Below are 21,098 nucleotides of genomic sequence, written 5' to 3' on the forward strand. Positions count from 1 at the left end.
CGTCGGCAGCTGGAAGCAGAAGGCCCGGCCTAAGGAGCTGCGGCCGCTTCAGAGACACGTGGGCCCTGCCCAGGGACCCTGTGGCCCCGCTGGGCTGGTGATGGTCCCGTGGGACCAGATCAGTCCGCGCTTGTCAGGAGAAACCTCTTCCGTCTCTCTCGAAACAAAACCTTGTGCCTTACCCCGCTGCTGATCTCAGTGCTTGTAGCTGCCCTGCGCTTTGACTCGGGTCAGCACCAAACAAGGGCTGTAGGTGTCTGAGCTGTGGGAGCGTCGGCATCGCTTTAGTGTCTCCTGGATTTGATAGAGCAAATGGCAGCGGTGATTTTGTGCAATGGAAAAGGCTCCTGAGCACTGCTCGTGGTGTGCTGGTGCATCCTGTGCATCTCACCCGCCTCCTCCACCACTTGGGCTCCATCTTTTGCTTGGTGGAGGGGGGTCTGAGTTAGGGTGTGTGTGGGTTAACACCAGACACCTGGTGTGTGCGTGGGTGCTAGCCAGCTCCGAGACACAAAGTCCTCGGATCAGAAGCTAACGCTGCTGCACTTTGTGGCTGGGCAGTGTGAACTGTCCTACCCCAACCTGCTGGCGCTTCCAGACGAGCTCATCCACAGTGGCCTGCCTTTCTTTTTGGGGAGAACAGAAGATGGAGGTTTCAGAACGATTGGGATCAGGGCTTTGGATCTTGGCATTTCTGGACAAAACTAGGGTTGTTCATGCATCTGGGGTGCTCCATGGAAGGTGCCTGCTGCTTCCCAAGGAAATGTTATTCTGGTTGTTACAGTAGAAGCCTTTTTACCATGCAGAGCAGTGAGGGAAGCGTCAATGCAATAGGCAGATCCCATGGCTGAAAGGAAGGATACCCCCTGTTTTGTGATGGGATAAAGAGCGGGGGCTGCTGAGTCTGTATCCAGGGAGGAAGGAAATGGAGTCTCAGCAGCAGGATGCAGACTGCAGGTGCATCCTCCTCCGAGAGAGGGTGAAGGCACTCGGCAGTAGTGCGCTCGTCACCCAACCCGCTGGTGTTTCCTCGCTATAGACTAATATTTCCCTTCAACAACAGGCATCTGAAAATAGAGTGACTCTGCTGGTGTGACACTGTCCTTTCTCCTGTCCCCCTGTTGCAAGGAAACCGTGATCTGCTGCAGTAGAGGTGGGCAGGGAGCTTCAGCAGGGTCTTTGCAGATGCCCAGTCTTGGGCCTTTGTCAGTGTTTAAGCAACTGCAAGTGAGAAAGCAGCACCTTTCTATATTTTGGAGGCTGCAGATTGTTGGACTCCCCTACCAAAATACTGCAAAAAAGAGAGTAGAGAACAGTGGCACTGGCTGACATAATGTGGGGCTTCTGCTTGTGCCAGAGTTTCCTCCCTTTCACTGTCTGGGAGCAGACAGGGACAGATTTCCTCAAGAATCTGATGTTCAGATCTTCCTCACTGAAGTGCTGTTTTGCAGCAGTTAATCATCAAGTGGGAGGAGTGCGACTTGCCTGGACCGAAGTCGGGGTGAGCCTCCCTTCTGGCAGATATCCAAGGGGTTTTCGGGCGACAGGTACAGTCCTGATATAGCAGTTGCAGGATAGAAACTGTGCTCCTGGCTCAAGCAAATATTTTAGGAATGTTCTCTATTTTTGAATGTCTTTTGGGGGACCTTTTTCTGCTGAGAATTTGCGACAAGCTGCATATGATGCACTCGAACAAGTGCAAACAAGCCTTTAAGGAGCTAGGCCAGTAATTTCTGTTTGAACCCAAGAAAACCTCTATTGAGAACTTCCTTATGGATCTGAGCAACTTTAAAAATATGCTTCTGTGAGAAAGATGCCTTTTAGCCTGGACTCTGTTTCCTTCATTGCCCAGATCTACCACAATTTTCACTCGTCAAAAGAGGATTTTTAACTGCCTTGGTGTGTTGGGTTCTTTTCCCCGCATCCCCTCCATCATGCAGCCCCTGAGCAACTGTTTCTCCTTGATAGCTGCAGCAGGGGGATCTAAAAGGGCACATAACAGAAGAGAAGGCAGAGTACAGAGCAAAACTGGCCAATTTTGGAGACATCTGAGAAGGAACAAACAGAAGCAGCAGAAGAGAAGAGAGCTGATAGATACAAGCACAGGTATGAGGGGCAGTTGGATTTGGAGGACAACAAAGGTTTTGGACTTGCTGCACAGGCCTGTATGTGCAGAGAACTACAAATGGAAAGAAATGTTCTGGAGGTGGATGCTGAGAGATGGAGATTTGAAGATACCTTCTCCGTAAGAAAAAATGAATAATATTACTGAGGTGAAGTTCTGTGTGTGAGAACAGCAGCTTAGTTTAAAGCTAAGAGCTTTAAACATGGGCGTTAGGTGAGTCACCTCCAGAGATGTGCAAAGCCTAGGAGGGTGCAGGAAACCAGGCTGAACTTGAGAGTTTTTTTGAGGCACTTCTCACCTAAACAAAATACAGAAATTTGAGTTACATGCCAAGGGCAATAGCACAAAATGGGCAAGAATTCAGTGCTGCGGTGCTGTGCTTTCTATTTTGAGAGGGAGGCAGGCCTGGTGCCCACCAGCGTGAACACTCGTGTCTCCTGCTTTCCTGCTCACTGTTCTGCTAAGGCACCAGTCTGGCATCAGGCCCGTCTAGTCCAACCCAGGTGTTTCAGATTTCTTTGCAAGTTTATTTTAAAAAGCAAACAGGGGAAGGTCGTAAATAGCCCAGTGAGCTCTCCCAGGGCTGGTTCATGGCTTTGGTCACATGCGGTTCTGTGGGGCAGCCTTGTGGCTTCAGCCTGAGTTACCGACTCCAATTCCCCCTTCCTCAGCACCCAAGGGCCTGATTGGGAGCGGGTCAGTCTGTGTAGCAGTAGGTCCTACATGAGGGTTTAACAACTGCTTGGGAACAGAGCAGACCTGCTGATGAGTGGCCAGAACGTGTTTTGGTGTTGGGGTTGTCCATGCTATCCACTTGCCTTCCTAGCTCCTCAATATGCTGGGCAGTGATGTGAGTATGAATAAACCCCTGTCATTTCAGAGTGAATCAGCTGCTTCTGTGCCCTTCTGCAATGTTAACTGATTCATGGAGATATTAATGAGTTTAAGGCTGGAAGGCCTCTGGCACACAGCTAAGACACGTGTGGCCTGGATGACTGCCTGAGTGACAAGCAGCCCATCTTAGCTTCGTTGCAAAGCCTCTGTTTTGTCGCTTCCTGGCCCAAAATGTAACTTTGCTTCCTATGTGCTCTGCTGTCCCCCCAGCCTTCCTCGCTTACAGTGTGTTCCCTTCAACCAGATGCGTTCTGCTCTTGCAACATATGGACTCAATTACTGCCCCTCGCCATTGATTTCCTGTCTGTGGCTTTCCTGCTCGCACCCCCTCGGGCCGGACTCCTGCAGTGAAATTCCTCCCTGCCTCCCGCTGCTCGGCCTCCTTTAACAGGCTGGTCCTGACTCAGAGCACGAACGCATGAAGCTGCAGACCTGCTTTGTCATCGGAGATGAGCTCACGGACCTTAAAAGCTGGGCTTGCCGCAGAAAAAAAAGCTTTTCAGCCCACTAAGTGCCTGTTTGGAGGCGATCTGCATTGGCTTCTGACTCCTTGTCTCAACAGAGGTCCCCACCCTGTCTCAGCACTGTTCCTAGCTCGCTGCACTGTTCACAGCCAGCTGTTTCAGTTGCAAAACTTGGGTTTTTTCCATTCCCTCCGAGCCCTTCTCTGCATTTTGGAAGGGGGCATTGAGCAGCGTCGGGGTTGCTCCTGGAAGCTCTTTGGCTTCCTTCCTGCCCCTCTGCTCCTGCAAACCCCCTCGGAGAAGCCTTTTTGCCCATGGTCTCTGCCTCTGAGAGCGTGCGGGGCAGAGGGCAGAGCGCTGTGCTCTCCGTTAGCTGTTTCTCAACTCCTGCCTGCCGCTGCAGGGGGATGAAGCCCAGGCCCTGCACCACCACAGAGCTCAAAATCTTAGGAAGTTGAAGCTTATTTAAGAGGTGGCCGGAGATGGAAACAGTTAAAACATGCATGAGTTAACGCTCTCCACCGCCTCGCTGGTGTGTTATGGTTTTTGAAAGGGGGTCTGGCCAGCAGCTGTGCCAGCAACTGCAATTGTAGCTCAGAAAAAAAAAAAAAAAAAGCGTATTTTCATTCTCTATCTGCTTTCAGCCCTGACCCCTTTGGATTCTCCTGATTCCTGCGGATGCCAGGTTCCCAGGTCTCCGGCTGCTCCCAGTTTATCCCTCGCCCCCAGCAATGGGATTAGATGATGGGGGAGCTGAGACGACCCTGTTCAGCCACCGCTCGCTTTATTCCGAGTGCTCTGGCAGAGGAGAGACTTTCTCCCAGAGCCCGAGTGACTCAGCAGCATTCACAAAGGGAGCACAAAGCTGTCGGTTCTGCGCCTCGGGAGCCGAGAGCAGGAGAGCAACTTGCTCAAACAGGGCTTTATTCGGAGCCGACTGGAGAAATAGTTGTGGCTGAGGCATCCTGCAGTCAGCTTCAGCTGTGGAGACGCCCAGGCATTTGTTGTGTATCCAGGGCCTCGCATCTAAAAACACAAAGTGCCAGTAAGGGGAATGTGAAAATGGGCGATTTCTGGGGCTGTTTGGAGACTTTCCCCCGGAGAGATGGTCCCTGTTCTTTACCAGACCACTTCCCCTGTGATTAGTAGCATCTCTCTCAAGTCCCTCTCAGTGTTACCTCCTTGTTTGCTCAGTAATCAGAGCCCTTGGTGTGACATGAGCCTGAACTCAGGATTTCCTTCCCCACTGCCAGAAGGAATCTCCTGGCTTCTGGCATCAGGAGCATCACCTTGAAGGATTTATGCAGCATCTCCCTAACTTCCTACCCCAGCCAGCGAGGAGTTTCTGGAGGGGGCAGCCTGCAAGAACAGAGGCCCCAGGAGCGCCCTGTTGTCCAAGCAGAGTCTGGCCCAGTGGCCAGAACTTCACCGTAGGTGGCAAATTCCCTGGGATCACGTGGATCCTACGATGCCCTGGCAACTTTGGGGTGCGTGTTGCACCCTGCTGCTTGCAGGAGCATCGCAAACTCCCCTCTGTAGCTTATGGGCTGCGTCCAGCAGGCAAATTTGAAGGCCCTCGAGGGGGTAGGTGTCCTCCTTAGCACTGCTAGCCCCACACAGGGAACAGAGGCCGGCGCACCGGGGAGCGTTTGCCGGCAGGCGGCACCCTGCCCAGGCAGCACGGCCGGTGCCGGCAGATGTTTAACAGGATTTTAGAGCTCTGGGTTTCCCTGCGAGCTGTTGTTATGGAAACCCGGGCTTTGCAGAGCCTTCTGCATGGGGGATTAACCGCTTCGGTGCCGGGCGAGCACCGGAATCTGCCTTCTCTTGTCACCACCCGCCGGGTCACGGCGCAGGGAGAGCCAAGAGGCTCCTCTGGAAGGCTGGGCGGGAGCTGCGGGAGCCCCGAGTGAGGCGGCTCAAGGAGCTGGCGCTCTCCTCCCTCCGGCGCTGCAGCAGGAACATCCTGCTGTTCTTAGGGCTGGATTTTAGTGGCTCTTAAAACCCACGATTGTGCTGCAACAGCACAAGACCATGTCTGGGGGGCCTTGGCATCTCCCACCCAAAAGAGGGGACTGAAGCAGAGGACCAGGATGGGTCTGCAAGGTTCCCAACTGGGATAAGGGTGCTGTGCTGGTGGCTGCATCCCTGCATCTCATTCTGCCCGAGCTGACTTCAAAGTCTGTGGCTGTTCAGGCAGGCCTGAGCAGGCAGGAGAGGGCACTGGAGCCTTGCTGCTCCGGGCAGTCCCTGCTGGCGCGGCAGCCCCACATGTGTCGCTGATGGCACGTGGGCTGCCAGCCCAGTGACATCCTTGTTGCTAGGGCTGGAGTGAAGCTGAGGCCACACTAAGCTCCTTAGTGGCCTGAGCACCTTTGGGAGAACGAAAGGGAGATTAGGGCACAGTGGCTGGTGCTAACAATGTGGGACTCGGAGCAGAGCAAGGAGACAAGTGAGCCAAGCAGAGAGGGAGAAGGCTCGTGGGGAGGCTAATGGGAAGCGTCTGGAGGGCCTCCTTCGGCAGCAGAATAGCCCAAGAGTTGGGCAGCTGCAAATAACTTGCCCAAAAGGCTGCCTGAGCTGCCCCCGGTTTCCCTCTCCTTGCCAGGCAGTCTGCATCCTAATCCCTCCCCTCCTCTGGGCAGAGGAAGGGATATCCTCTGGGGGACAGGAGGGTCCAAACTTCCCTTAACCCTGCTAAGACTCAGCAGGAGATTGGCTCCTTCTCCCTCCATGGCACCCACGGAAAAAACAAACCATGTTTTGCCCCATGAAGAGGGACGGGACGTGATGCTGCCCCTTTCCCTGATGCAGGGAAGAAAGAGAGGTGCTCTTTTCCGTAGATAAAGGAGTGTGAGGCCTGAGCTCCATGAGGGAACCCAGCTGATGGAATCTGCTCCCCTTTTCTGCCACATGGATTTCACTGGGTATCCTGTTTTCTTTCCAGAGGGGGATGGGACAGGCGTGATGGACAGTCTGCTGGAGGCGCTGCAGTCTGGAGACGCGTTCCGCAGGAAGAGGGAATCGCGCCCTGGTGGGTATCGCTCACGATTCAAACTCTGCTCCCAGGGGAGAGAAACTCTGAAGTCCCTGAGTGATTCCTGAAGTCTCAAGGCCAGCAAGGGAAGCAGGCGCAAACATGGGACATTGGATCTCTGCTTCTGAAGTGCTTCAAGCTGATGACCACGTGTGTAGATGAGTGTGGGAGGGAGGTCTTTGATCCCAGGCTTTGGAAACTGAAAGACAGAGCCCTGAGGGAGATGTGAGAGAGACACAACTCTTCAAAGATAGGAGGAGGGTCAGGAGAAGCATTGAGGGAAACCTGCGATTCAGTTTTAGCAGCCTGCAGTGACAGTGGGGGGTTCTGCAATTTACAGGGGCAGAGGGGGCAAGGGTTTAAATTAACAGGGTGTTGTGCAGCATGGCAGAGAGCAAGGGTGACGGAGCTGTTCCGTAAGGGAAAGCTTGAGACTAGCGCAGACAGCTGCAGAACTGAGCGATGAGATAAGTGTTTTGAGTGTCACAAGTTTTGACACAGGTCCCAGGCAACACGGATCTGATGGCAGAGCAACACAGAGCACAGAGGGGAAGGAAAACCCCACTTGGAGAGAGAACGGAGCAAATATCCTGGCATCCCAAGTATAGTAAAGGGGTGAGAGTAGAACTGATAGACTTTTTGCTGCTGCTTTTATCAGTCATTGGGCAAGGGCAAACACAGACAGGAGAAAACAGTCAGCAGTTGGCAGCATTTTCTGCTTTGAAAGAGAGGGAGGGACAGAAATTAGATTTTGAAAATAGTTGCTTAGAATCCAGACAGCCTAATCAGGGATGGTCAAGCTGGACAAGTGAGACTCCCTGGGAAGCTGTTTCAGGATGGGGAATGGCAAAATGGCAGCTGCCAACTTTGGGGCTTTGGGAAGGTTTTAAGGGTTGAGTAGCTGGGTCAGGATGGAAAGGCCAGTGATGTCCAAGCCCCTGAGGGAAAGCAGGGAAGGTGTCTCTGTGAAGAAGAAGCCAACGGGGATTCTCGCAGAGCAGTAAGCAGAGCTGGGTAGATGGGTATATAAAGGAAAGAGAGGCCCACACCAGCAGGAGGACATACGGATGGAATTTTAATAACCAATAGCAAATAGCCAGTAGATATCCTTGTGCCACTCAGTGATGCGTTACATCAGGACAGGAGTTTGTAAGATCTGCAGTGTCAGTGTTCTGGCAGGAGCTTTGTCCTCCATCCTGCAGACAGCAGCTCCGTGTAGATCCTGTGGCCTCTCATCTCGACTCCGTCCCTCCGTAGGCAGCTGTGCGGGTTCCGCCGCGAGCAGCTCCAGCGCCAGCCCCCAGAGGAGTGGGAAAAGCTGCCGGGCCGCTGGGAATGCGGCTGAGCAGCTGAAAGGCCTCCTTGGAGGGGAGGGAGGGCAGCAAAAGGGGGTTGTTCCAGCTTGCTGAGGAAGGGAGAAGTGCGGAGCCTGGGAGCCGTGGGATGTGCGCACAGGAGCTCAGTGTCCTCCGCTGCCGGCTCTGCAGTTGCGCTGCTCTCAGGTCCTCAGTCACAGCTGGTTTCTGGTGTAAGGGATTCAACCTTTCCCTAAGCGAGATAAAACTGCAGTGAACAGAGCAGACAAGTTACCTCTGTGGCCCTGTTGCTTAATTTCTTTCCTGACTCTTTCCTGGCTTGTGGTAGAGAATAAAACTCATCCTTCACGTAGGTGTTGCACCACTGGCAAAGGCTGTAGTGTGTTCTGGCTTGTTCTGTGGTTGGCAATGCCATCATGGCCAAAATCTCTGTCTCTAGTAGGAGGCAACAATCTCCCAAGTCTTTGTTTTACTAGTCCTGTCTAGAGCCACTGCACTCCTGAATTGGATTTGCTGGAGGTGACCCAAAAATGCATCTTTGGGCATGGACTTGCCGGTCTTGCTATCCATCAGCCCTGCCGTAAGTGCTCATTGCTCAGAAACATGTTGAGTCCAGTATCTCCTCCAATATATCCCTAAAGCCCACCTGGATTTCTGAAGGGCATTCAACTTCGGTGCCTCACCAAAGAATCCTAAAGAAATTAGGATGGGATCGGGGCAGCACCTCATGTGATATTAACCACTTATGTAACGGACTACTAGGTGAGAAAGAAAGGAGTAGAGTGTTTTCATCTGCAAGAAGGTCACTTAGTGGAATCATATGGGAATCTGTGCTCCATAAATGGACTGGAAGAGAATAAATGGCAGTAATAACAGTAATAATAAATGTCTGATATCAGCTGAGTGCTCCGTAGTAGTCGAAACACAAAAGACTCGATTGAGATCTAGGAATTCCTGAGGAAGAGAGGGAAAGCAGTCATAGCATGGTATAATAACACTGATATTTTGTTTAAAATCTGCTTTCTGGCTGCACGTTGGATAGTGTATGCAGCTCTGGTGCCTCTGCCTCAAGGAAGAACATGGTGAGTTGGAAAAGGGGATGGGAGAGAGGTGAGGATGGTTGAGTCGACCTGGGCCTCTTCAGTCTGGAAAAAGCAGGAGAGAACTCAGGGCATGAACTAGGTATATGAAATTATCAGCTGAAACTTGGAGGCAGAAATGAAGATGGAGAAGCAGGCGTAAATGAAAAGATGCAACTTCCCACCACGCTTCACAGTTTGCTGCGGATGCTCAAAATTTACATGGGTTAAAAAGGCAACCAGGAATATTTCTGGAAGGAACCAGTGGGAGGACGTGAGAGAATCTGCTGCTAGGGCGAGATGAGAGAGTGTCAGTGGGGGATGTGAGGAATATTTATGAGAGCCACAAGGAGGAGCGGATACGAGAGACAGAACTCACTGCTTTAGCATCGGGCTAAAGCTGGGGGAAGGGTTTGTCTCTGGGAATGAGCCAGGATGCGGGAGGACAGTGGCCGCCCGGAGCGGCACAAGCGCCCGGTGCTGGAGCACGGAGAGGAGGTGGCCGTGGGCAAGCAGGGGTTGGGGTAGGTGCGAGCCAGAGCCGTTCCCTGTGGGGGTCTGTGGTGAGGGAGAGCTGGGGGCTCGGAGCTGGCGCGGAGAGGAGGAGCAGAGGGAGGAAGGTGGCATCGCGTGTGTTTAGGACAGGGTTCTGCTTTCCTTCAGGTCTTTCCAGCTAGATACAGTCCAGCTGTATCCCTTTAGGGAGGATGGGGCCTCCCTTTAGGGAGGATGGAGCCAAACTCTTCTCAGTGCTGGCCAGTGACAGGACAAGGGGTAATGGGTACAAGTGGAAGCACAGGCAGTTCCATCTCCGTGTGAGGAACAACTTCCTTCCTGTGATGGTGACAGAGCCCTGGCACAGGCTGCCCAGAGAGGCTGTGGAGGCTCCTTCTCTGGAGATCTTCAAACCCACCTGGATGCCACCCTGTGCCATATGCTCTGGGTGTCCCTGCTGGAGCAGGGGGTTGGACTAGATGATCCCTAGAGGTCCCTTCCAACCGCAACCCTTCTGGGATTCTGTAGCTGATGGGACAGCTCTCACTGCCGTCCTTCCTGCTGTCGCCCCAGAGGGGTCACTGCCCGAGCCCAGCAGCTGCAGATGCTCCCCATGTTGTCTGCAGCCGGCAGCCGCCACTGTGTCAAGGTGGGACGGAGCTGCACGACCCCGAGCAGCAGCTGCCTCCCGCGGAGGTGCTGCTCCCTTCAGCAGCACCTGCAAGGGCTGCATAAAACCCGTCAGCAGCCGCCAGCGCTGAGAAATTGCCACCCTGCAGCAGAGACATCCTGGACACACCTGGAGAGGGAAGGGACACAAAGCGTCCGGGTTTCGGAGGCTGCCTGTCCCTTTTGGATCAAGCTTGGGACATGCAAAACAATGGGCATTAAGTCCATCTCAGGGGGCCTGTAAGGGTTTCCTTAATAACACCATTTTTTTAATGGCTTTGCAGCTGTGGGTGAGCACTGCTTGGTAGCACCATGAGACAACAACGTGGTTTCTTTATATGTACAAAATACGGAGAAATAAACATCATTTTGGGTATATAAATGGTGCCCTTGACATTTATCTGCTCCTGTATAATCTCTCTGTTCGTTCTTACTGCCAAGATGAACCTGCCTTGGAGACCTGTGGTGCTGAGTTCTGAGGGACCTTCTCTGGGTCGTCTGCGTGCCAGGAGGCTGCTGGGGTGGTGTCTTCAGAGGTGCAAATGCATTGCCGAAGCCCCACAACCCATCCTTCATCCAAATGTGGGTACAAATAACCCCCACTGTGGGGGATGAACACCTGGGGAGGAAGAGCCCCAGGCACCAGTACAGGTTGGGGGCTGACCTGCTGGACAGCAGCTCCATGGAGAGGGATTTGGACGTTCTGGTAGACAAGAAGTTAACCATCAATGTGCCCTCGTGGCCAAGAAGGCCAATGGGATCCTGGCTGCATCAGGAGCGTTACAAGCAGGTCGAGGGAGGGGATCCTGCCCCTCTGCTCAACTCTGGTGAGGCCGCACCTGGAATATTGGGGGCAGTTCTGGGCTCCCCAGGACAAGAGGGACGTGGAACTTCTAGAGAGGGTCCAGTGAAGAACGACAAAGATATTAAGGGGCTGGAGCATTCATCTTTCCGGCTTAGGCCATCCCTGTCTCTTCAATGGGAAGGAAGAGTCCGTCCCAGCGCTGCTGCTTGGCGACCACTTGTGTTTCTGGAGCTGGTCTCCATGGGCATGGCAGGATGGGACTGCCAGGGTAATTTTAAAACAAGGACAGAGACCTCATTATTGCCCTAGTTTGTCTCAAACCTATGAAAACCCCTCCACAGCATGTTTGACACCTTGTCAATGACAAGTTGCTAACTGAGGAGCATGAGGCCCTGTTCATGCTGATGGTGCCGGGAGCAGGGTGCCCCGAGCAACGGGGAGGTGTTTGCTCCCCTCCTGCTCCCTGAGCCCTGCCAGGAGCTTTGCCCCTTCCTCCACTGTGGTGCCCAGTGGGGTGCACGATGGGGTTGCTCCTCCCTGACGGGCACAGGGTGCTTGGGGTGGGCTTGAAGGAACCCGATGAAGGTTCCTGCCTGATTGGGCTCAGGCTCCTCGCTCTGCCAGGATCATCCCCATGTCCCTTGGCTGCAGCACCGGCCACGTCCACGTCACTGGGGTGAGCAGCAGGATGCATCCTGGATGGCGCAAGCCCAGGGTGGAGGGTTGGTGCGTTGGAATCCTTGCCTGGCCAGAGAGGCGCCAGTTGCTGTTTCGGGATGAAGCAGGGCAGCTGGGGCCGGGCTGCGCTCGAGAGGGAGCCAGACCGGCCCCCCAGACTCCCCCCTCTGCCGTCTGCACCCAGCAGCACCTTCTCCCCCTCCAGCCCTGCGGTGCTTCCCTGCACAAAGCGGCCTTGTCTGCCTCCTCCTCCTCCTCCTCCCCCCCATCTGGCCTTTCTCCCTTGCTGATGCCCACCCTGCCCAGTCCCCTTTCCCTTCGGAGAACAAGGATCCCTCCGGCTTCTCTCTCTGGCTTGGGTTAGGGGGGGGGCAGATTTTTCAAGCTGGAGCCATCCCTGCTGGGGCTCAGCACTTTGTGGGGGGGTGTCCAAGCTCCCGTTTCCCCTCACCAGTGCCTGCTGTTTGGGGGAGCATGATGCCGAATCTGCCTCAAGCTGATGGGACCAGCAGGTCTTTAATAGCTGCTTTTCCTTCCCGGGGCTGGGATGGGGCTGGCTCTCCCAGTCTGGACCCCTGGTTGTTTGGCAGGGGGGGTTACACAGGAGGATGCCGAACCACCCCCTCAAGGGAGCCAAGAGGCTGGCGGGTGAACAGCCATGCCGTCACTGCTGTTTTATTTTATTCCTGCTTATTTTTGGCCGGTGGGGGGGGGGGGGGGATTCCCAAAGTGCTGGCTCTGCCCTGACTCCCGCGGGGACGGCTGGCTCCATGCCGGCCCTTCCTGAGCCCAGACACCATCCCGAGAGCTACCGCAGGCCAAGGAGAGCCTCGAGGGAGTCCTGGGGGATTCCAGCCGTGCTTGAGGCCACAGTGGCTGTTGGCCAGGGAGGCCGGATTTCCTTCTCCGGTTCTCCAGCGCCCTTGTCGTGCTCCCAAGCGCCGGGCCGGGCTGGACATGCCGCACGTTCCCTCAGCACCACAGCCCTTTCCCCATGGGGTCTGTGGATCACAAGTGACACAACCAGGCCTGTTTGCCAAGCCCAGCTGCCTTCCACGGAGCTGCGGTTTAAGCAGGGCCAGCCAGGAGCCCCCATTCCCACAGTATTTGCAGCAGGGCCAGAGGATGGCAGCTTCAGGGATGTGATGCCATCCCCGGCCTCATGCTCGGCCTCTATGGCCCTTGGGCTGCTCATGGTCATGGCTGCCCTCACACTCACCCCCAGCAGCACCTGCAACCGGTCAGGATTGCGGGGGGGATTCAGGGCCTTCAGGACGGCAGTAGGAGACTCTGACCTGGCAACTGGTGGCAACCATAGCGGTAGCCACTGTGGACTGTCACCAGTGGTGTCCACAGAGGGATCGGCACCCACGGATGGATGCGGGTGGTGGTCAGCGACCTCCTGCAGACAGGTTTGTCACCCTCTGGGGAGGTGCCACTAGGAGCTGAGCCCCTCACTCTACCATGGCTTGGTGGCAACACTAGGCTCCTCTCTCCTTCCTCTGCCCAGGCCGAGGTGTTTCGGTTCTCCTTTGCCCTAGCTCTGCCAGGTGCTCTCCTCCCTTTCTTCCCCTTTTCTGGTCTGATACAGTCTGATCTGGTCTCCCATCCCTTCATCTTGTCTCTCCTTCCCTTGTCTGGTCTCCCCTTGTCTTGTCTCGTCTCTGCTCATCTTGTGTCCCCTCATTTCGTCTCCCGCATCTCGTTGCCCCTTGTTTCCCTCCCCTTCCCTGCCCTCTCGTTTGCCAGCTCTGATTGACCTGCTGGACAAGGACAGGGCAGGTGAACCGAGGTGGGGGTCAGGGCTGCCGGCTGGTAGGCTCTGTGCACCAGGACACGAGCACCTTGTGTTGCTGTCGATGCAGGCAGGTGAACGAAGGGTCCCTTAAGCGCCAGCAGCACCAGAAAGCTGCAAAAAGCCCCCACGCTGCATCAGGGAGGGACACTGAGAACACCTTGTGCAGCTCCCACTCCAGAGCCCTGATGGAGGGGCCAGCAGCTGCATCACGGGGACCACCGCAGCATGAAGCCACAGTTAAAGCAGTGTGTAAAAGAGTGACATCCCACCACAGCTGCTTCTACCTGGCCTTGTGGAGACCAGAAAAATGGGTTGGGGCTGACCCCCTCCAATCCTCCTTGACATGGTGAACAAGGAGGGTCACGCTGCCTTTTTAACCCATGGGGCCTGCAAAGGGCAGCCTCCCATGGCCACTCCTTCAGGACAGTCACAGGACTCCAGTGATCAAAAGGCGCATTTATCCTGGCCCTAAGCACTGGGTTTAGGATGCAAAAATCATCAAAGCATCTGGAACTTCCTGGCACAGGAAAGCCAGGACCCGGAGGCAGCGTTCTACTCCCCACGCGGTCCCGTGCCACCCCCCAGTCTTGCCCTGTGTGCCACCCTCTGTGCCTGAGAGGACAGTCCCATCCGTGTGTCTCAGCACATGACCAGGAGGCAGTTTAGCTCACTAAATGTGGCAGAAATATGTGTCTTCTCACTTTATTAAAAAAAAAAGGGAAAAAAAAAGAGGAAAAAAAAAGAGGAAAAAAAAAGAAACAAAATGAGTTAAATTGGCAGTTCCTGCTGTTCCTCCACTGCCTTGGCTTCCCCTTTGGCCTGCATGATCACCAGCCTCGTCAATCCCCAGCAATGGGGCTGAGCCACCAGGGACCTGCTGGGAACTGGGGACGGGGGGCTGACATTCTGGTCCTGCAGAGGGTGGGAAAGAGCAGGAGGAGAAGGATGAGGAGGAGAAAGAGGATTAGAACAGCTCCTGCAGGATATGGTCCGGCCTGGGGGTGAACCAAGCGCTTTTGAATCCCCAAAGCCTTCTTTGTCTCCAAATGGGTGGCGCGTGGGAGGAAGGGGACAGTGACGACCGCTTGGGCTCCAAGGACAGGGGAGGCTGCAGCTTCCTGAAACCGGACCCGCATCCGCAGCCAGTCCCGCTGCCGCCTTGGCCAAGGCTCTTATTTCCCGCTTCCTGAGCAGGAGGCAGCTGTAACCCCACTGGGAAAAACATGTTTTTTTGACCCTTTCCTCTCCTTTCACCCATATTCTCCATCAAGGAGTGCTGGGCGCCTTGACAAGGGGGACCTGGGCCAGCCCGTGTCATGCGACCTTGTGCCCAGATCCAGCCCATGGCGAGGGTGGTGACCGGGACAGGATGGGACTGCGTGTGTGTGCGTGCACATAGGCAGGAGGTTATGGGGGATGGATGGGCCCTGGCTGTGGGTAGCTGCGGGCAGGGGACACGGACCTGACAGGCACACAGGAGTCTGCACAGATGGTCCCTTTTCCTAGCGGGTCTCTGTGCAGTGGGGAGGCTTGTTCGGGGGGGCAGGATGCTGCTTTGAGCTGGGTAACCTGGAGGGCCTTGGGGATGGGGGGGGCTGGGAGGGGGTAGGGGTTGTTGCATGTGGGCAGATGGTCGGGAAGCGGGGGGGGGGGGGGGGGGGGGGGTGTCTATGGGGGATGGAGGAAGCAGGGGGATGGGGATGCGGGGGGGGGGGGGGGCGGGTTGGGAATGTGCTTCGGCGCGGGGTGGTGCTTAGGGGGGTCTCCGGGCAGCGCGAGCCGTTTCCAGGAGGGCAGGGACATTCCTATAGGGCGGATGTCTCTGTGTCGCCGGCGGGGGGCGGGGGGTCTGTGTGTCTGTCTGCACCGGGGGCTCCGCGGCGCCGGGGAGGAGGCAGCACCGGCCTCCACGCCCTCCTCACCCCCACCAAGCAGCAGCTTGTCCGGGGGAGGGAGGGATCGGACATGGCGCGGAAATGGCCCCCCACCCCATAGCGCGGAAACCGCCCCCCCGCCTCCTCCTCCTCCCCTCCCGGTGCAGCGCGGCCGCGCTCCTGTGGGGGCGCCCTCGGCCTCCGCGCGGCGCGGGGTGCGGGGGAGGCTAAAGGATGCTTGGGGGGGAGGGGGGGGACACGGCACCCCCCCCCCCCGAGAGCCCCAGACACCCTCGCGATGGGGGGGGTGCCCCCCCCCCCCCCCCCCGTGCCCCCTACTCCCCGGGTCCAGCACCGCGACGTGCGACACTTCCCCCCCCCCCCCCCGCGCCCCCCCGCCGCTGCTGATCCCCCCGCTCCGCTGCCGCATCCGCCGCCGCATCCCGCGGGAGCCGGGAGGAGAGGGGCGGCACCCGGACCCCCCCCCCGCGCTCCCTGCACGCGCGTCTGGGCAGCAGCGGCCAGAGGAGACGCTTGGTGTGGTCCCCCCCGCCGCGATTGCGACACTCGCCGAGTCACAAGATGTTTGCGAAACTCCCCGGCCCCTTCGGATGGGAGCAGAGCCCTGGCTGCCGGCGGCGGGGGGGGACAGCCAGGGCGGAGGGGGCAGCCTCTATCTACCCCCCTTCTTCCTCCTCAGCCTCTGCCTGCCCTGGGGGGCACCTCTGAGGGCGGTGGAAGCCGAAGGCTGTGGCTGCGCCCAGCAGCAGCTCCGCGGGGTCCCTCCCCAAGTGCTGTCCAAAGCAGAGCGAGGACCGCGCTGCACGGGGGGTCCCTCCGCAGTGGCCCCGGCACCGTGTTGCATGCGGCAAACCCTGGGGTCCTTGCTGCGCTGGGGGGGCTTGGGGCCCTGCAGTGCACAGCAACGAGCCCCTCTGTGTGCAAGGGCACATTTACCCCTCCTGACACTTCAGGGTAACTGCTTGCCCTGCCAAAGCCGCTGCCTTTCCCCAGCAGTGACTGTCCCTCTGCAAGTGGGGCACAGGGCCAGGCTGGACACCAGGAGAAGCACGGTGAGGCCTGCGGCCGGCCCTTGGCCTCCTGAATCTAAGCCAAGGTTTTAGCATGACTCAGATGGGGGGAACCAACCAGTGGGACTTTTCCAACCCAGCACAGTCAGGGCAGAGCCAGGGTGGGGGGGTACATGGTCCCCACGGGCACTAGGGACCACGCTGCAGCATCCTCAGGGATGTTGTGGCCTCGTTGGGCTGTGATGGGGTCGCCAGGTGGGCTGCTCCACCATGCAGTGGCAGAGCACTGCAGTCCATGGCCATGCCACCTGCACCCCAAAGCCTTGGGGCACCCAAGGACAGGGATGTCCCAAGAGCATCAGCCCTATCAGAGGACGGCTAGTGCAGAGACAGCAATCCCAGCTCTGCTACTCACTCTCTGGGGCTGAACCTCACACAGACAAGTTAGAGAGGAGGGACAGGTCATTTTGCACCATCACTCCCTTTCTTGCAGAAACCAACACCAGTTATTCAGAAGAAACCATTTTATTATTTTTTTTCCCAAAGAAAAAAAGCAATATAAATATTAGAGTATAAAACTTGCGTGTAACACATTGACGTTGGTCTATATGGGTATAAGAAGGATATAAGCATATATATAATATATAAGTATAATTCAATATTAGACACATTGAAAGGGCAAACGTGTTTCATGTCACGTACACTCAAGAGCACAGACCACATGGAAAGAAGGTACAGAAAAATTGAAAATACTGGTGTCCACAAGTTAGTTACCGAGATAAAAATAACACGCCACTAAATACACAACACTCACTACTCTACCTCAGATTGCAGATTAAAAAGAAATATAAACACTACGCTTCATCTACAGCATCTCTAGAAGGGCCACGTAATAACTACATGAGATTGTGTAAGCCTTACTAATCATGTAAACTGGTTCTAGTGCCGCCACCACAGGAGGTGACCGGGATCAGTACAAAACTCGTATGCAGGCAAGGTCCTCCCTTCGGCTGGTCCCGCTTCCCAGGGCAGAGGGAGAGAGAGAGCCATCGGGGCCGGCCCCCTGCGCCGCCCGTGTGCCCGGAGCCGAGCGGAGGAGGCTGGATCTGCTCAAGTGACCTACATGTTAGTTATTAAAGGAAATGCAAGGAAAAAAAAAAAAAAAAAACCAAACCAACCTCCCCCAGAAAATCTAGCAGACCCTGGCATGGCTACCTCATCCCCTTCTCTTCTGCCCTCTCGCTACAAAAACGCTCCGTGTCTCCCTTCCCAGTCCCAGTCATCTGGTTTGATGTGGGAGAGAAGAGGCAGCTGGTGAGGCACATGGGAGACCCCAAGACCAGGCTGATGTGGGGCTGAGGGCACAAGGCACCTTCCCTTTGTGGTGTTTATACCAGCGGGAGAAGGGGCAGGGAGATGAAGGGCACATGGTGCAGATATCTCATTCCTGGTCCTTCTGCTCCGGCTGTGTGGTGAAGAGTCCAAAGCCAGTGGTAACACCAAACACAAACTGTCTGGGCTGCAGGCCCAACCTGGGTTGAGGCCCGTCTACCTGTCTGGGTGCAGCGTGGTCGCACATAACCCACAATGAGCCAGAATCCTCCGAGCCCGGGGTCTCCAACCAACTCCATCTCCATCCAGGTTCACTAGCTTTGCAGGCAACACCACATACACTCATTTCCAGGGCCTGTGCCCCTTACAGAGGTCTGGTCACCCAGGGCCACCAAACCAGCTGTCACTTAACTCAGTAGCCAATGCTGAAGGCCAAGGAACCACAGATACTCACGGGCAGATCTCGTCAATGCCCCTCTTGGGAATGGGGCCTCTCCAACTCTCCCCATCTTGTGTTACTGAACCCAACTGAACCCTAGATAGACACTGCTCGACCTGCACCTAGACTCGTTTATCTGCCGTGTATTTATACCATGCTGCATGGGCATGCGATGACTTCTCTACGTCCGTGGAGTTATCTGCTCTACTGTAGATGTGAAGTGAATAATTTGCATGCAGACACTGATGTGCAGAAATGTGAAGCTTGGTCTCCGTTCCCTACAAGCAGATTAAAACTTATTCAGATAGCACAAGGCCTCAGTAAGGACTCGGCTATGTCACTGCTTGAAGGAGCTGCAGCCCCCATCTCGCAGCAGGGCACTAAGACTTTCTTAACTTTAATTCCAGAGAAAAAAAAACATTTACTGTACATATAAATATTTACTGCAAAGAATGTATGAGATGTGTCTGCTCTTTAGAGACCTCTATAATCCTTAGGACAGCTTTTGTACACCTTAGTGGAGAGCGGCACACTCTTCCACTGCGGTTAAATCGAATTGCCTGTCTCAGACATGGTGACTTTTAGTCTCATATTTCAGGCCATCACTCGTTGCACTTAAAAAAAAATGTTTAGGATGCAGCTTTACCATATTCCCTTTGAGTCATGCAATATAAACACTTTTTTTAGGATAACAGGTAAACAGGAACTGAAGCACTCCCTACCAACTTCTTAGCAAGAAATCCATAAATAACTCAGGGTGAATTTCACTAATGGTAAGATAAACAGCAAAATTTTGAACATGGGCTCCAACCTAGGAATTTTCTTTCTCCTTCCACAATGATTAAAGGTCTATAAATTAAAAAAAAAAAAAAACCTTGTTAAAATTATTTACACTGGGCGAAGCCAAGCACAAGCCTTGTGCCTTTCTCAGACTATCGGGGAGCAAATCGAATCCAAAGACATGTTTAAAAGACCTTCTACCCTTGCATATTTCCATTACCCGAGGGATTGTATAAAATATTAGCTAGTATTAACAGGGCACTTGCTTTTTTTTTTTTTTTTTTTTTTTTTCTCTCTCATTAGGTTTTGTTTCCACATTGAGTTTCATCATGAGATCTAACAGTAGCGAGACCCTACTCCTAGCTCTGATGATGAGATACATTCGTTGCTTTTCCTACTTTAGCGTCGCAAGATTCACATTCGTCCTCCGTCCTAGGCTGCAATTTGGGGGAGTGCTGGAGAGGTCTGCCCTGTAGATCTAAGCTGCAGATGGTCTCCTGTCAACCCTACTTCTTCTCCTTCTTGTTCGACTTCTTCTTGTTGCCGCCGGAAGAGGCCGCGTTCTTGGCGTCACGCTTGCCCGCGGCGTTGCTGAGCGTGGCGGTGCTGCCCGGGATGTACACGTTCTGCCGGTAGTCGGGGACGTGCTGCAGGGTGAACTGGGGGCCGTACCTGGCGCTCAGGCCCATGGTGCCTGTTCCTGCGCCCAGAGTCGCGTTCCCATCAGCAGCTTCTGGGGGAAGCGCGGGAGAGAAGCAAAGAAAACAAGAGGGCCATTAACGTCAGCGAGACACCAGGAATACCCTAAAGCCCATCCCAAGCCCCATCCAGCTGGGCACCTCCCAGCCAGCCAGGGATGCTCTGAAAGGCTCCCCCAGGCAGAGGGCATTTAGTGCAGCCCTCCTTGGTGCCATCATTCTCCCCCACAAACTGTCCTTAGCCTTCATTACTGACATCCCCCTCGATACCGTAGGAGGATGAGGGCCACATAAGCAGGTCCACGAGTCTAACGCGAAGGGAGATGCTCACCGTGGGAGGCAGAACCTGCAGAGTTTTTGCTGGAGGACACCGTGCTGCCCCCCCATTGCACATCCCACCAGAGATGGGGCGATCGGTGCAGGCCTGAAAGCAGCCAGGGGCCACATGGCCCCAGTGGGACATCGCACGGGGTATGGGGGAAGCCCAGGAGCAGTTTCATTCCTGTCTTTCCTCTCCTCCATCCCCAAAACCTCCCACAGGGAAGGCCAGGCAGGTCAGCTGCATCCATCGGCAGGGCACATTGTCCGTGCGTGCCAAGATCTCCTTGGGACACACCGGTTTCAGGAGGTGGCTCGTGCTCAAGCAGCAGCAGAAATCCCTTAGTGTCTCTGCAGTGCAGGTCCCCCCTCCCTCTCTGGACCGCAGCTCCTCGTGACAACCACACTGTACAGCTATAACGATTAGTAATGCATTAAGGGAAATCTGTTATTGGGCTCTGCATTTCCCCCCCCTGCATTTAAAACCCTCACCACAGTATTTCTAAATATAGGTTTGTTTAAGGAGCAGAACACTCTCATGCCAAAGAAAATCCCCGTCACGCAGTGCCACAAAATGGCTCTAGGAAACACAAAGCAGCCGGTGCCGAAGTGCGCCTGATAGCCCAGATCTGGGATCAGGCCACGGAGGGGGAGGGGAAGGCAAATTAATTCCTGACATGCTGCAAAAAGGCAGCACAGAGAGGCTCGGTGGGGGCTGGGAGGGCTGCAGAACCGCCCGCGATGCTGTCACAGGCTGCAAAATGGGAATGGGGAGATGCACGGAGACAGGGAATGAGCAACGTTGCCTCCAAGAGCAGCTGCGCACTCCACTCCAACACGACCAGCCCAGGATTTGATTCCTGCACAGCTCTGCCTAGAAAGGACTTGCTAAAATCCTGCCTTTGCATTCGATACCAATCTGCAAAGATCCTGCCGCTTTTCTCATGAATGGGGCTTTTATCTGCTGAGGACATGAGCTCCCCAAAGCCTGGGAGAAAGCCCCAAGTTCTCCCTGGGGTGGCAGACGTGGTACCTCCAAGCCAAACAACCTCTCTAGCAATAGGGCTGAGTCCTCACTGCGAGAAAAAGTGCTCAAGGGGCCCAAAGCAGAGCCCAGAACTGCTGTCCCCTCCCTTTCCCAGTCACAGAGACAGACAAACGACAAGAATCAATTGTGCTACGACCACATCCTGTTGTTCCTCTCAGGAGCTCAGATCTGCACGTGCCTTCAGACCAAAGGCTGGGGAGAACACCAAGGAATCCAAA

At 55.1% G+C, this 21,098-nt stretch overlaps 1 protein-coding gene across 6 annotated transcripts in view; it reads right to left on the reverse strand.

Annotated features, from left to right (window-relative positions):
• Nucleotides 1-18,904: 18,904 nt before the first annotated feature.
• Nucleotides 18,905-21,098, reverse strand: part of LOC104574978 (protocadherin gamma-B4-like) — a 77,210-nt gene continuing 75,016 nt past the window's right edge. For 5 of the 6 annotated variants that reach the window (XM_088522674.1, XM_088522673.1, XM_088522676.1 and 2 more), the window contains exon 4: nucleotides 18,905-19,549. In XM_088522674.1, the coding sequence (XP_088378800.1) occupies nucleotides 19,323-19,549 (227 nt within the window). In that variant the 3' untranslated portion in view covers nucleotides 18,905-19,322. The remainder of the gene's footprint in view (nucleotides 19,550-21,098) is intronic. The other variant, XM_088522672.1, reaches the window with a different exon arrangement.

Source organism: Tinamus guttatus, unplaced genomic scaffold (assembly GCF_059628265.1).
Source record: "Tinamus guttatus ecotype Peru unplaced genomic scaffold, ASM5962826v1 Tinamus_guttatus_pri_ptg000155l, whole genome shotgun sequence".
Classification (NCBI taxonomy): Eukaryota; Metazoa; Chordata; class Aves; order Tinamiformes; family Tinamidae; genus Tinamus; species Tinamus guttatus.